The 14,298-nt window shown below is 38.5% G+C and overlaps 1 protein-coding gene across 1 annotated transcript; it reads left to right on the forward strand.

Moving 5' to 3' along the window:
- Positions 1–309: 309 nt before the first annotated feature.
- Positions 310–12,553, forward strand: slc5a5 (solute carrier family 5 member 5). The gene is made up of 17 exons (XM_080032314.1): positions 310–546; positions 1,028–1,435; positions 1,963–2,028; positions 2,252–2,303; positions 4,419–4,486; positions 4,764–4,918; positions 5,547–5,687; positions 6,912–7,041; positions 7,311–7,399; positions 8,092–8,204; positions 8,298–8,368; positions 8,647–8,733; positions 8,961–9,163; positions 9,435–9,532; positions 9,750–9,835; positions 10,045–10,137; positions 10,440–12,553. The coding sequence occupies exons 2-17, from the start codon at positions 1,070–1,072 to the stop codon at positions 10,566–10,568; spliced, it is 1,947 nt and encodes a 648-aa protein (XP_079888440.1). The 5' UTR covers positions 310–546; positions 1,028–1,069; the 3' UTR covers positions 10,569–12,553.
- The last annotated feature ends 1,745 nt before the right edge of the window (positions 12,554–14,298 follow it).

Consider the following 14,298-nt stretch of genomic DNA (forward strand, 5'->3'; position numbering starts at 1 on the left):
ATATAAACACATAATTATTATGACTGTAATAAACATTTCCACAACACGACTTATTAGGGTCATTGTCGGAAAAAAACATCCTGACACCCACACTCCCACCCACACACAGACAGAAACACACACACACACACACACACACACACACACACACACACACACACACACACACAAAGCTGTATTTGCGTAACCTTTTTTTCTGAACACACAAAAGTAAACGTGATATAATTGAAACGCGTACGCGCACGAACACACACACGGTTTAGGATTAGCTGCAGAAAGTAAGCTACTTCCATTCTTCAGCAGGTCCCTGCATTCCTAAACAGCACTTGACCATCCTTTTCTTTTTGGTCACGCAAACTTAATCTGACTCTCTTATCATACACACCTGAGCGTCTTTTTTTTTTAGGGAGTTACAAGGGAATTTGCGCACGTCTGACGCGCTAGAGAGGGCGTATGGATGTGAAGGGATTTCTGACATTGAAGGAGAAAGTCAGCACATTTCCCTTTCATTGACTGGAAGCAACTGCAATTAATGGAGCCCCACTGGTGAGTCTTTTGAAATGTCAAATTTAGAATGAAAGAAATGCAGATGTAACTTCCAGCACGCTGAAACACATTAAGGGCGTGACAAACTCAGGTTTTCTTATTTACGCTATCCTGCAACTTTAAAAGTGTTTACCAGATGTGAAGCCCAATTGACAAAATTTCAGCTGCAGTACCCTATCCATTTTACTTCTGTTTATTATGACGGTGTATAATACTGTGGGAAAAAAACGAAAACATGTTTAAATAGGCTAACATGTTTGGCAAAAGCACTGCCTATAGTGCGAAGGAGTATTGCTATTGCTATTAACTATTGCTAATATTGATGTCGGCTCATTGTGTTGTTGATAACATGTTCGATGTGTTTTGGTTATAATGGGGCTATGTACGGTAATGTGATTTTAGTGGCCTTGTAGGATTTGCTAACTAGCAATATGGACCGTTGTATGGCTGTCACTCACTTGACTGTAATTTATTTTGACAGATCAATCAAACTGCACGAGGCCGAGAGCATCATAGTAAAATCATGGAAGAGCAGACTGTGAGTGAACCATCCACATCTGGCTTCGCTGTGGCTGACTACGCAGTCTTTGCTACCATGTTGCTTGTCTCCATGGGCATTGGACTCTTCCAGGCCCTGAAGAAGAGCCCCGGGGATGCCAGTGCCGATGACTTCTTCACCGGGGGTCGGAGCATGCCCGCAGTGCCCGTTGGGATGTCGCTCTGTGCTAGTTTCATGTCAGCGGTCCAGGTTCTGGGTGTACCTGCTGAAGCTTCTCGCTATGGCTTTAAATTCCTCTACATGTGCCTCGGGCAAAGCATAAATTCCCTGCTGACAGCCTACCTCTTCATGCCAGTTTTCTTTCGTCTGGGCGTCACCAGTACAAATCAGGTCACAATGGCATCAACTACTCCATGTTATTATCATTCATGTATCAGATTTTTAATTATTTGAAAGAAATATATAGATTCTTCAAGGAGCAAGAACATTTGATTTGTTTTTAATGGTGGTGTTTTTTTAAAACCACCATATATAGTATATGAAAGAGAAAATGCTTAATTTGAGGCTGTATGCAAACTAACTATGAAATAATTAAGCATAGATATATTTATTTATTTATTTATTATTATTCTTCCGGACAATTACACACAATACATAATTTTCTCATTGCATATTCATACATATTACTTTGTGTTATCGTCCGAAGGGAAGCAGGATTATCTATTATACCTTAAATAGAAGTAAGTATTCATATCCAATATAGTGCAGTGCAAATGTTTTCAGGTCTTCTGTGACACGATGTTAAATGCACCTGTGGGTCATTAAACGGGAAGAATATAAGAGGCGTGGAATGATGAGTTATGTGTGCCATGGAGATACTCATCCATGTTATAACTCCAGCCTTCTGCCTGTCACAGTATCTGAAGATGAGATTTGGCAGAGGGATGCAGCTGCTGGGTAGTGTCCAGTTTCTCTTGGCGACGGTAAGATGGTCAGCGCTGTGCTCTGTGATACCCTGATTGTTAAAGACAAAGTTGTATTGACTGATCGTAAAGGGGTTGTCACACATCAAAGAGTTTCCACCAAAAACAAATATTTGCTGAATAACTGTTTTCCAATTAAAAATGAACTTCAGGCAGGCAATGTTTCATGTTTGCACAAAACAAAGCATGAGTGATTGTCTCTGTTGTGTCCTTTTTTTCTCAGCTGCTTTACACGGGGATTGTCATCTATGCACCTGCCTTGATCCTCAACCAAGGTAGGAGATATAATCTGATGCTGGTTGTAATTCCCTCAATCTCTGGTTTAACAGTCAATAATACCTATTTCTTCTACAAATGCACAACTATATGACAGTATACAAAGGTATTTGTAGTCAGAGATTTCCTGCATTTTGACACCCAACACAAGACCTGACAATTTACGTTTAGCTGGACATAAAACAATAAAAACCTATGTATTATTACCTTTCCCGTCCATAGGTAAGGCCATGTGAAAGAATGACTACCTGATTACCTAAACTCTCTTCTCTTGCTGAGAACAGGATGTGCTAAGTAAACTAAGAGTAATATGAGCTCTAAATGTTGTCATGGTGCAAGCAGCAGGGGAAGGACCAAAATGCAGACAGAACAAGTTGAGTGGTGAAGTATTAATTTATTGCAAGTAATAATTGAATTATTAATTCTAATAAAATAATTAAAAAATAAAAAATTAGATGAATGGCACTTGAGGTAACCTTTCATCAATTATACAATAAAGGACAAAGTGAAGAGCCCAAAATATAAATCAACCACATCCAACATTGCAATATGCAATAATCAATATGCTCAGCTCAGCAACAACTGATGTCTGATATAGTATCAGATACATTTTGTCAGTTCAAGTTAGTTTAAAAAAAGAAAGAAAGTTTTGAATTGTGTGGTGGAGTCAGTATAGGGTTAGGGGGAAGAGAGTGCCAAAGTTTGGGTGCAGCATATAGGCGAAAACCCATCGGATCCACTGGTTTATGGCAAGTCAATAGTTTATCTGATGATGAAGAGCGCAGATAGCAAGAGGGAATGTATGTTTTAGAAAAGGTCTGTCAATGTTACGTAATAATAAGATTTTTAAGTGACAATGAGAGCCAGTGTATAAGAAGGGGAGCGACATGTTCAGTGGATGTATTAATTAGTGCTGGCTTACATGCACAGACAGGAATGACGGTTGATAGGCAGGTAGACATGAAGGGACTGGAAGCAACCGGTTGAAAAGGGTACAATGGCTGAGGAAGAAAACAAGAACAGGTGTGACGATGTGGAGAGAATGGAGTCCCGTGGGAAAGGTTTGAGTGGAATTGGCAGACAGCTTGAAAGTTACAGGTATCGGGAGCTGGAGGGCCGCAGGAAGGGATAGTTGCAAACTGTGGGAGATGTATTTATTCAGTTTAGATATTACAAATGTTTACGAGTTTTATAGTGTCAAACCTCTTCTGATTCAGGTTTTTTTTCTTTTTTGGCATATTTGCATTATGTTATCGCATCTCTATTAAAGCCCGACCAAAAAAAATGTTTCACCACTGCATAGTGGGCCCACCAGAAAACACAAACAAATGTTGGAAGTTTAAAATCCAGCGCTGAATTCATATATTGCGCACAAATCTTCAACACTATTCATCATCGGATGGCATCGGAACTTTAGTTATCAAATCGGCCTTAAATACCCAGCATCACGGGTTGTCACTGTTAAACTGGCACACTTCACCTTTCACATAGAGATTTTCTCTCCCTGCAAGATTTACAGCAACACATGCAGAAACTGGATGAGATACAGGTGGCTATAACCGAGCAAAATAGGGTTGATGAGTTCGGTAGTCTATTGACCACAACACTAAAAACATCATGTTTGCTTTAGATGTCTTTATTCAAACATGTCTAAAGGAATCCCCTCAGCACACAGTGTTTTTGGGTGTGCTGTAATTAATATATGTATGCGTATGGCGTAGTTGCTGCCTACAGCTAATGCCAATACATTAATACTGTAAGTTAGCGAAGGTCCTTTACCTAAGAGGTGTGCACACACCTGCATAAATAAAACAACACACCTCTCTTTGTGAGCTGATAATTATTCTCAAACGCTGATTATAAACAATTAATTACAATCCCAATCTGAACATATTGCATAATGAAGGTTTAAATATAGTAGTTTTAAAGGAGCCCTAGCAAGGGGATCAAAGCTTTCATACTTGCTAAACTTTTCAAGTAGAGACTTTCGACAACACACATTTGAAAATGGAACCTATTTATATTGTAGTGATGTGCTGTTATTGTATCTTATACTGTAAAACGTACTTTAAGAATGAGGTGTTACATTACATTTTTTATTTTAATTTTTTCAGCTACAGGGCTCAATATATGGGTGTCTCTGCTTTCTACTGGGATCATTTGCACCCTTTACACCACACTGGTAAGGACATTCTTTTTTAAAGTCTCATAAAGCCTGCATTGCGCTTAAGTTAGGGAATCTTTAACAAACAGTATGTTTCAGCCGAAGTGCATGTTGGATGGGCAGTGTCCATAGACAGTATATAAAAGGCAGTGTCTGAACATCTCTCCCTAGTTCTTATCTTAACACCCAGGCCAGACATTAATGTAGACATGGGAACTATGGGAACATCTCTCACTCAAGTCCCAGATGTTGTGTGTGTTTGCTTTCCGTCTCATCCATCATCTGTCTGTAACAGGGCGGGATGAAGGCCGTTATCTGGACTGATGTGTTCCAGATTGTCGTCATGTTCTCGGGCTTTTTGGCCATTCTCATCCACGGCACTGTTCTGGTTGGAGGTCCTGCACTGGTACTTGAGATCGCCAAAAATGGATCACGCCTTAATTTTAATGAGTAGGCCTGCATTTTTCCCCCTCCATTTCACTTCATAAATATCTGGATAACCCCAGAAACCTAAATAAGGAAATATAGGATCACATCTTGTTCAAAGATGGTATTTGCACTACTGTGCACAACACATGAAATGCCACATAATCGCAAAGTTGCCGGTTCCATTCCAGCAGGCAACCATTGTTGAATGTCATTTCCCCTCTCCCAATGTTTCCTATGTGCACTTAGCTATCCAATAATGGCGAAAGCTCCAAAAATATATAACTATCAGCAATTTCAATAGCATTTTCACCATCACCACTGCATTTGTTTTAACTGAATTAATTTTTTAAGCTCTTTTATTGTAATTCTTTATTTCTTTTGATCTTTTTTATCTTGCTAGGATTTTGTGTTTCTCTGTTTTATTCTGTCACTCTGTTATTATTGTTGTTGTTGTGTTTGTTGTGCGCTCGTCGGCGTTGTAAATGAGGGGAACCTCAATGCCTTTCGAGTTTGTATAAATAAAGGTTTTCAATTCAATTCAATTTGTGCAAAAATTGGTCAATAAAATCTGCCTGTAAACTCCGGGTGTTATAATGGAATGAATCTGTTTTGAATTGAGTGTCACTCATTTGCATAATGTTTCCAACAGTTTTGATGTTGACCCTCGAAAGCGCTATACCTTCTGGAGCCTGTCTGTCGGCGGGACATTGGTTTGGCTGTCCATGTACGGAATAAACCAAGCTCAAGTCCAGCGTTACATCTCCTGTAGATCAGAAAGACAGGCCCAATGGTGAGTGTGTAGACTTTTTTGCAGTTCATATTTTAAGTGTTGATGTCTCTGCAAATAATAGTTCAGTTTAGTGGGATTTTGTGCTAGCCTCCCAGTGAAACTGGGCTGTTAAGATGTTAAGCAAACAAAGTAAGTCTATGATAGCTGTGTATTGGGAGGATTCATTGATTTGATGTCATGGTGATGACATATTCAATTTATAGGTTTGACACACCAGCACTGGCGAATGTACAGCAGGCAGAAGAAATGCCTTGCAGGTAGCAAACCCCTAAGCTTCTATCATAATACAGCTAAAGCCCCAGATAAATAAAAGACGAGACGACAAGAGAAATATACACCTACTATTCTTTTGTGTTTGGATAGAAGGTGGAATATTTAATAAAGTGTTTGCTAATGTCATGGAGAAGAGTTTTATTATTTGCCTAGGTGTCAAAATATTTGCATGGTATTTGCATTATCTTAAATTTCCTGAAGGGCAAAATACTTATCGCTTCACTGAACCTGCAAACTGTCTGCTTCGGAGACAGATTTGACTTTATTTATTGAATGGGTGGGGTCAGACAGATGAGTAATAATTTACTCAACATTCATCTTTTTGTTGTTCAGTGAAATTATTGATTGTTCATAAAATAATCAACTTGATAAAGTTCTTCTTACAAATAAATCTGTTCAAATGTAATGTTTTTTGATTGTATTATTTTGCATGGATGTCTGCCTATGACCAAACATAGTGTTTAAAAGTTTAGATTTATGGTTGGTTATGAAAAAAAATAGTTTAAATTACCGCCATTTTGTTAATTCCTATAATTTCCAATTTTGAATATTCCCAAAATTCCCGAGCGAAAGTTCCCGTGGAAAGTTTCTGGAAACTTTCCGGTAATTTACCGGAAACTTTCCACCCCTTTGCAACCCTATTGCCTTGTAAAGTAAAGACTTAACAAATCACAAACACTGAAAAGATACTGTTGATCTCTTTGCGTTGACAGCCGAGCCTTTAATGTACATGCGAGGCATAAATAGACATCTAATTTCTCACAAATTGCATAACAAATGTACAATATGGTGTCAGCAAAATTCCTTGAAATCACATGTTTAATGGAAACAATCATCAGGTAAATTTGAAGTTGTCCTTTTCCCTAACTCGCCAAGTAAGCAGTAAGCGGAAAATGCACAAGGCCTAAAGTAAACCTTGGTAAATGGAATGATGTTTGTTTTTGATTGCAGGGCATTGTTTGTGAACCAAGTGGGTCTGTGCCTCATTGTGAGCACTGCGGCAACCTGTGGCATAGTCATGTTTGCTTATTACATCCACTGTGATCCACTGAAGTCTGGGAAGATTTCTGCTCCTGATCTGGTACTAAATTACATATTAATCTATGCATAGAGATACGGTGAAGGGTTCAAATTATTTTGCAGGTTGTTCTTTTAACAAATGTATTTCCCTCCTGGTTTTTATAGCTGAAATGAACTGCATAAAACTATTTTTATTTTTTTTGCAACATGACACCAAGAAACAAGAAATATGAAGAAATAATTATTTACAAAATACATTTACTTTTAAATTTGACTAACATATATATATACATTTCACTATCCCCTCTCTCCCTCTGTCATCTGATACAGTATATGCCGTACTTTGTGTTGGAAATATTCAAAAGTTACCCTGGATTTCCAGGTCTTTTCCTTGCCTGTGCGTACAGCGGGACTCTGAGGTATTTTCAACTTTGTTTCTCTAAACCTTATTTAATATTTCTCCTAATATTATAGAATATAACTGAGTCATGCAATTACAGTAATTTTTAATACCCCAGGGATGACCCTTTTAAGATGCCTGACCTTTATATTGCGAACCACATGCCACTGGATATAAAATAGTTAACCAGCTCAACCTTGGCAACAAAAACTGTAACATTTTACTATAGGCATTGATGCATACTTATAAACAACCCTAATAATTTAATATACAATAATAAAATTGAAACATGCCATTTTACTTTTTCTAAGAATAGGATTTTGAATAAAACACTTTAATAGAGTATATTTTTACTTTGGCTGATTGGAACTTTTACCAAAGTAACAATATGAATATTTCTTATACCACAGAAACAGATCCCAGCCTATTAAATCCACAAGAAGAATTTAAAAATATTTAATTTGGCGGCTTTTAGTGGTAGTACATCAAATGATGTGGCAGAAACCTAAGGACGGTGCCGTCTTATTGGCTTATTTGGTACACGATCATTATTACATAAATGATCTATGTAAGATAAATAAATCTATTTTATTTTATTTTTTAGAACTTTTAAAGTTGATAGTTTCTAGATAGTAACAAACGTGAAGACACACATTTGAGCATTCTGCCTTCTTCAGTAACAGCGATGTCGACTAAACGTCTTCTTCACAGCACTGCTTCCACAAGCATCAATGCGATGGCTGCAGTAACGATGGAGGATCTGCTGCGACCTCATCTGCTCAACATGAGCCAGAAGAAATTGATCCTTGTTTCCAAAGGACTGTGTAGGTTTATTCTAACCAGGGGAGAATACACAAGACAATCACACATTTATTGATATTGCAGTTTTCAGTATTATATCTCTTTTCCCTCCTAAGCGTTGCTCTATGGAATTGGCTGCATCATTGTGGCTGCTCTCTCCTCCTTGCTGGACTGGGGAGTTCTTCAGGTATACTTTTACTATATTGAATGTTATTTAATGCATTGTACAATGTCCTGTCTATGGTAAAATGTAGCGTTAAAATAGCAGCACCCTGCAAGTGGCTTACGAAATGATCAACTATTTAGAAAATATAATTAAATGTTAAATAAATGTCATTTTCTGACTTATAATATATACAACTTTAGACTTAACTTATAGTATAATCTTTATTTTAACTTGTGTAATACATGTATACTGCTGTTTTAGGTAGCTCTTCCATAACTTTCTTTGTCTTCTCTGTTCAGGGATCCTTCACTGTCATGGGTGTGGTCAGTGGTCCATTACTGGGCGTATTCATTTTGGGAATGTTTGTCCCAGCAACAAACAGGCTGGTGAGTGTCTTGTGTTGTACGCTGTAGATGATTGATTGACTCTCTCAATTAGAGAAAAACCTTGTGTTCTTAACAAAAAGGATCGTACCACTGACCAGTGAGCAGGTGTTGGGAAATGATGTTGCAACATTTTGAAGGAATTTTTGATTGTTGTAGACATCTGGCAAGCCCTCCGCTTTGTGTTAGTTGTGCTACTTCTTCTGTTAAAAGTTGCACTTGTATTTCAGGGGGCGTTCTCAGGGTTATTAGTGGGCTTCTGTGTCTCTGTTTGGCTCGCTGTCGGCTCAACTCTCTGGCCGCCCAGTGAAGACATCATGGGTGTGCTGCCAAGCTACGCAGACAAGTGTGGCGCCATCAACATCACCCTGAACAGCAGCCTTGAGCAGGACCAACCCTTCATCTCCACACCGTTTCACCCAGATAACCAGGGGTCAGTGAGTGCAACCAGGAGATGGAGATATCAATGGACTTCTATCAATCACAATCACAAATATAAATTAGAAAAGACAAATCAATTTCTTAAAGAAATGGTGTGTTTGACATGGTCTTGTTTTGTTTTTCAAAGATTTTCTTAATTGCTGTTACCGGTACTTTATAGAGTGACAATGTCAGATAAAATAAGTCCTGACATAGAACAATATACATGTTCCAATAATTAAACTCAACAATATTTGAACGTTCCCTGTCTTGTTCAAAACTAGGGGCCTGATTAACTTCTACTCTATATCCTACCTCTACTTCGGTGCAATGGCGACAAGTTCAGTCGTGCTCGTTGGGCTAATGGTGAGCTATGCAACAGGTGAGATGCTAAAGATGCTGACACACGGTGAAACCATTATTCAGAACTGCTGTTTGATTTCAGGCCAAGAAACTACACTGAGACTGACCTACACCCAAAGCTTGTAATGTTTTCATGATTCTGTGTTGCCCATTTTATTCTCTTGTCATATGTGGTAATTAAATGTGTTACATCACACAGGAAAACGAACAAATTATATTGTTTGTGTCACACACAGGACCAACAAAAAGGAATCAAATTAAAGAGGGATTGATATGGTGGGATCTGAAAAAAAAGGAAGTAGATGACCAATCAGAGCGCAGAGTAAGTATGATATGACAAGCTTGTGACTTGGTGCGCTTGTTTTACTATACCAAACAGAATGCAGAAATGTAAGGAAGTAGGAACACTGGATAAAGCCAACTAAGATTCTAACCGCTTTAATATTAGTAATAGATCATTTTGGGAGCCATGAGTGTAATGACACTGTATGCATTAATGTGAATGTTGTTGGCTGGCTGTTTGTTTTTAAGAGTGGATCAATATCCAGGATGTTTCCCTGCCTTCAGCACAATGCATGCTGGGATATGGTGCAGTCGCCTGCGAGTCTCAATAGCAATAACCTGGTAAATAAATCTGTGAATATATCATTATCTTTGATTATTACTTAAGAAAATAACCTAAATGTCTATTTTACAACACTTGGAACTTTATATGAGGGATTGTCATTCAGCTGGAAGAAGACTTATGTTAAGAATGTAATGTAGTGCAAGGTGTTTATGACACAATTACTACATTTTAGTAGTCTGAGCGCTGGACTAACTGAAACCTGCGAAATCAAAACATGTTCACAACGTGTGTCCCCTTGGCATCCATCAGTTTTTGGTTCTTATTGTTTTAAAAAGCAGAATTTCTGTGTGTTTTGCAGGGAGACACTGCAAGATATGGACCACAGCTTGTGCCTTTGAGGGAGGTGCATAAAGAAGAAGCAAATGAAAAGGAAGAGGAACCAACAGATCTGGGGAATATAAAATCCCCACTAAGAGTAAAGGTGTAGGACAACTATGTTTTATACCAATAAGGGATGAGTGGCATTTCCCCTAGCAGAAAGCATTTTTTTAAAGTTCTGACCCCCTCAATTCAACAATTATTCCCAATGTTTTTGCATCATAGTCTAAGTCGGCTGGTGTTCCAAGGAATGTGTACTTTTTTCTTTTAGCTTGAATCAACCTTCTGGTGTTATTAGAATTCTTTTAAATATGAAAAGGAAATTAATTCTGGTATGTCCCTTATCTGTATCAATGCACTTTCAGATAAATTTAGGTGAACTGAGTGTGGGCTGTGTGTGTGTATGTGTGTGTGTGAGAGAGAGAGAGAGAGAGAGAGAGAGAGAGAGAGAGAGAGAGAGAGAATTCAGTTATTCATGTACTCACACGTCATGTTAAATTCCTCTCAAATGGTCAGTAAAAGGATTTTATTTTTAGTTTGTATAAAGTGGTGTGATTTTGGGATTAATATTTGGCAATATGACTCAAAAATAAATTGGAGATCTCTTCACTGCATGAATGAACTGCAGAAACAATCGTAAAGTGATCAGAAGAATTTGAAGCCACAATAGGTCATTGACAAAAAGCCAGCATCAGCAGGGACCTGTCAAATTTGTTTACAGTGGGGGAGGATCCAATTTTATGAAATTGTCTCCTGCATCACAATACCTTTCTTGTCTCAGGAGAAAGATTAAGCTATAGCAACTTTAAAAGTCACAGTTAAATTTAATATTAAAAAAAATGTTATAGGTTATTAATTCAATAGTTTAAGTATAAATGCCACATTGCCTAGTTTATATAAAAAGGGGAATGTTGTTATGGGAATTCTGTTTGAACCTGAACCCTAAATTTATATTTGACGGTTCCTTGTGTGTTCTTTTTTTCATTTGTAAATGTGGTTCCTTCCAGATTTTCAAACACGAAAGTTGCAAACATTAGAGTTCATGAGGCTTCTATAAAAGCTGCATGAATGCCAGTGATGCATTTTCAACGTATTTCCGCGCAGGCAGGGGGCGGCAGTTGAGTAGAAGGTCCCTAATGTAGACAAGAGTCACATTGCTGTTTCCACTACTATTTGAATGCGGAAGCATCGGACACAAGCGACGTAAACCACCTCCAAATCTGGTTGTGATCCGATCTCAATGCGTCTTCAGAGTGTTTCCACCTGTAGTTAGAGCAGTATTCATGTGATCAGATCACAACAATCAGATGTTAAAGACAAGTGGAAATGGGTTCTTAAGAGTTTTTTTCAGTTAATATCCCCTACGTGGCTTTTCCACATGCATTCTGTGAATTCGGGTAATGTGGGACAATTTTCGCAATTTTGAATTCAGCGACCTATTGCGATATCTATCTAACACATAATCTCAACATATTATACATTTCTGAAATCTGTAAAATGTTTTCTACAACACCAGAAGAAAACAAATGTAGATATGATACCAAGAAGAGATATACCACAACTATTAGAGTTCTTTGTGACAAATTAAATATTCTGCCTAAATTTGATAATCTGGGACAGGTGATGTTGTAATCTGGGACAGTTGTATTAGCCTAAAAAAAAAGCCTAAATCACATTATTTTCTGCAGTTTAGCCTCAATCTCAACAAGTCATATACAAGCATTGTGGAAAAATGACACAAAGAAAGCTGAATAAGTCAAATACATTGTACACTTGATGAACTGATCTACCATTTGCAATCATTCAAAACATTGTCTTTCAGTCGTGGTCTCTTTTCCTGACATTGTGGGGCCATTCTAGTCTGTAGGCCTAATGCATTGAATTTTGTACATTATAGGTCATATATTTTTATATATTTTATGAGATATGCTATTGTATTGTACTTAGCATTAGTAGTTAAGCACTGTAAATGCACATTTTTCCAATTTGGATCATTTAAATGACTGTCCCAGATTACCCAAACATGCTGTCCCAGATTATCAATCATATTTGATAATCTGAACAAAATGGTTGAAAAATAAAAATGTTAAACAAATATTCAACATATTATTGCATATTTTGTTTCTTTAACAGATCACAAACATAATTGACAAAAAAAACAAGAACATGCATTATCTTTGAAAGATTTATATCCTTAACATTAAATTGATCAGAATCCTATGTCTCTGACCAATTCTCGAAATTCTCAGGGGAGCTTGTTTAATAAGTGCTCTTCCTCTTCCTGTGACATCCCCCCCATGAAGTCATATCATTTCAGTTGTGTGACATTCATGCTAATCCTGTAGTGATTTTTTTTTTGAAAACACTTTGTTAGAAAAGGAAATAAATATATTTGAGTTTAGGTGTCCCAGATTACCCAATGTCCCAGATTACACAAATTCACCCTACTTGTAATTTAAAAGATCGAACATCACTCAGCCTACTAAGAACTTTTTAATATTAAGACTGATGTGAATATTAATTTTTCAAAATAGGCTTAGATTGAAAACTTTAACCTTGGTAGGCCTATAGGACTACTTTTTCATCAACTTGTGATAGGCTGTTAGAAAAAATAACTCAACTTTAGTAGGACTGTCTTTAAATAAATACACTGTCTAAACGAGATTTGGGAATATTATGCAGCATTATTTCTTGGTGAATACTGACACCTGCTGATGATTGACTGTGACTTCAAAATTCAGATGTAGCCTACACACACGGCTGCCACACATCCATCATGGCTGCCAGATACACGAAACCAAGTACAAAGGCTTTTCATCTCACATGATGGTAATTTATTGCATTTTCATAATATTTCACCCATTCTCAATATACAAAAGTAAGCATAACATTTCAAGACACTCCCATCCTCCAGAATCAATTGGCGGGCCTATCTACAGCTCTGTCTCTCATGTTGTGGGATTGTGCTTCCGTGCACATTGGTCCTGAATCCCCTTAACCACCACCACCATGTTGCTGCCTCAGCCGCTGCCTTGCTTCTTGAGCCCGGCGCCTCACCACTCCTCTGCGGCCCTGTTCGAGTCCTCGTCCGCTACTGCGCAGTCCAAGCGCTGAACACCGGGAAGCGCCAGGTCCCTTTCGTTGAGCTTCTCCAGAAACGAGGAGAGCAGCCGTTTGTTTAAATGGTCCGTTAGGGTCCGTTCCTCCTCGACTCGCTCCTTGGCGACATTTTCAGTCGACTCCACTTCTTCCGCCTCGGTGTCCGCGCTGAGCTGCGGAGGGGCCGGTCGGTGGTTCAAGGACAAGCCGTTCGACTGCTCGTCTTCCCCGGACTGCTGCTCCGAGCAGCTCCCGGCGTCCGCGGCAGATTCTGTCTCCATACGCGATATTAAAGTGTTCTGCAAGGCGGCATTCTCCAGCTCTTTCAATCGCTTGCTGTGGAGGCCGCAGGCAGGAGGGTTATTTCCAGTCGTGCTGCTGTTGTTGTGAGGTGGCTCACCAGTTTGCTCCATCATGCTCTGCGTCAGGAGTGCAGCCCATAGAAATGAAAGGCTTCTGTGGTGCACGGGGAGAGGTGTCGCCCCCCTGTGGCCACAGATACCACTGCACCATTAACAGAAACTGTAGCAGCCCCTTTCCATTGGAAGGAAGTGGTAGAAAAGTATCAATTTATGACAGGCCTACATTATTATAGGCCTAGGCTATATGACGTATGATAGACCTAGGCCTACTTGAGTATCAAAATCACTCATTATGGAGCTATATGTTGTCAGGTGGAGTTAGGTTTAATTGTTTTGATTAACATTGTGTTGGCCTACCTATTTTTGAAGAAGCTTTTT

This window comes from Ammodytes marinus (assembly GCF_949987685.1).
Source record: "Ammodytes marinus genome assembly, chromosome: 8".
Taxonomy (NCBI): Eukaryota; Metazoa; Chordata; class Actinopteri; order Uranoscopiformes; family Ammodytidae; genus Ammodytes; species Ammodytes marinus.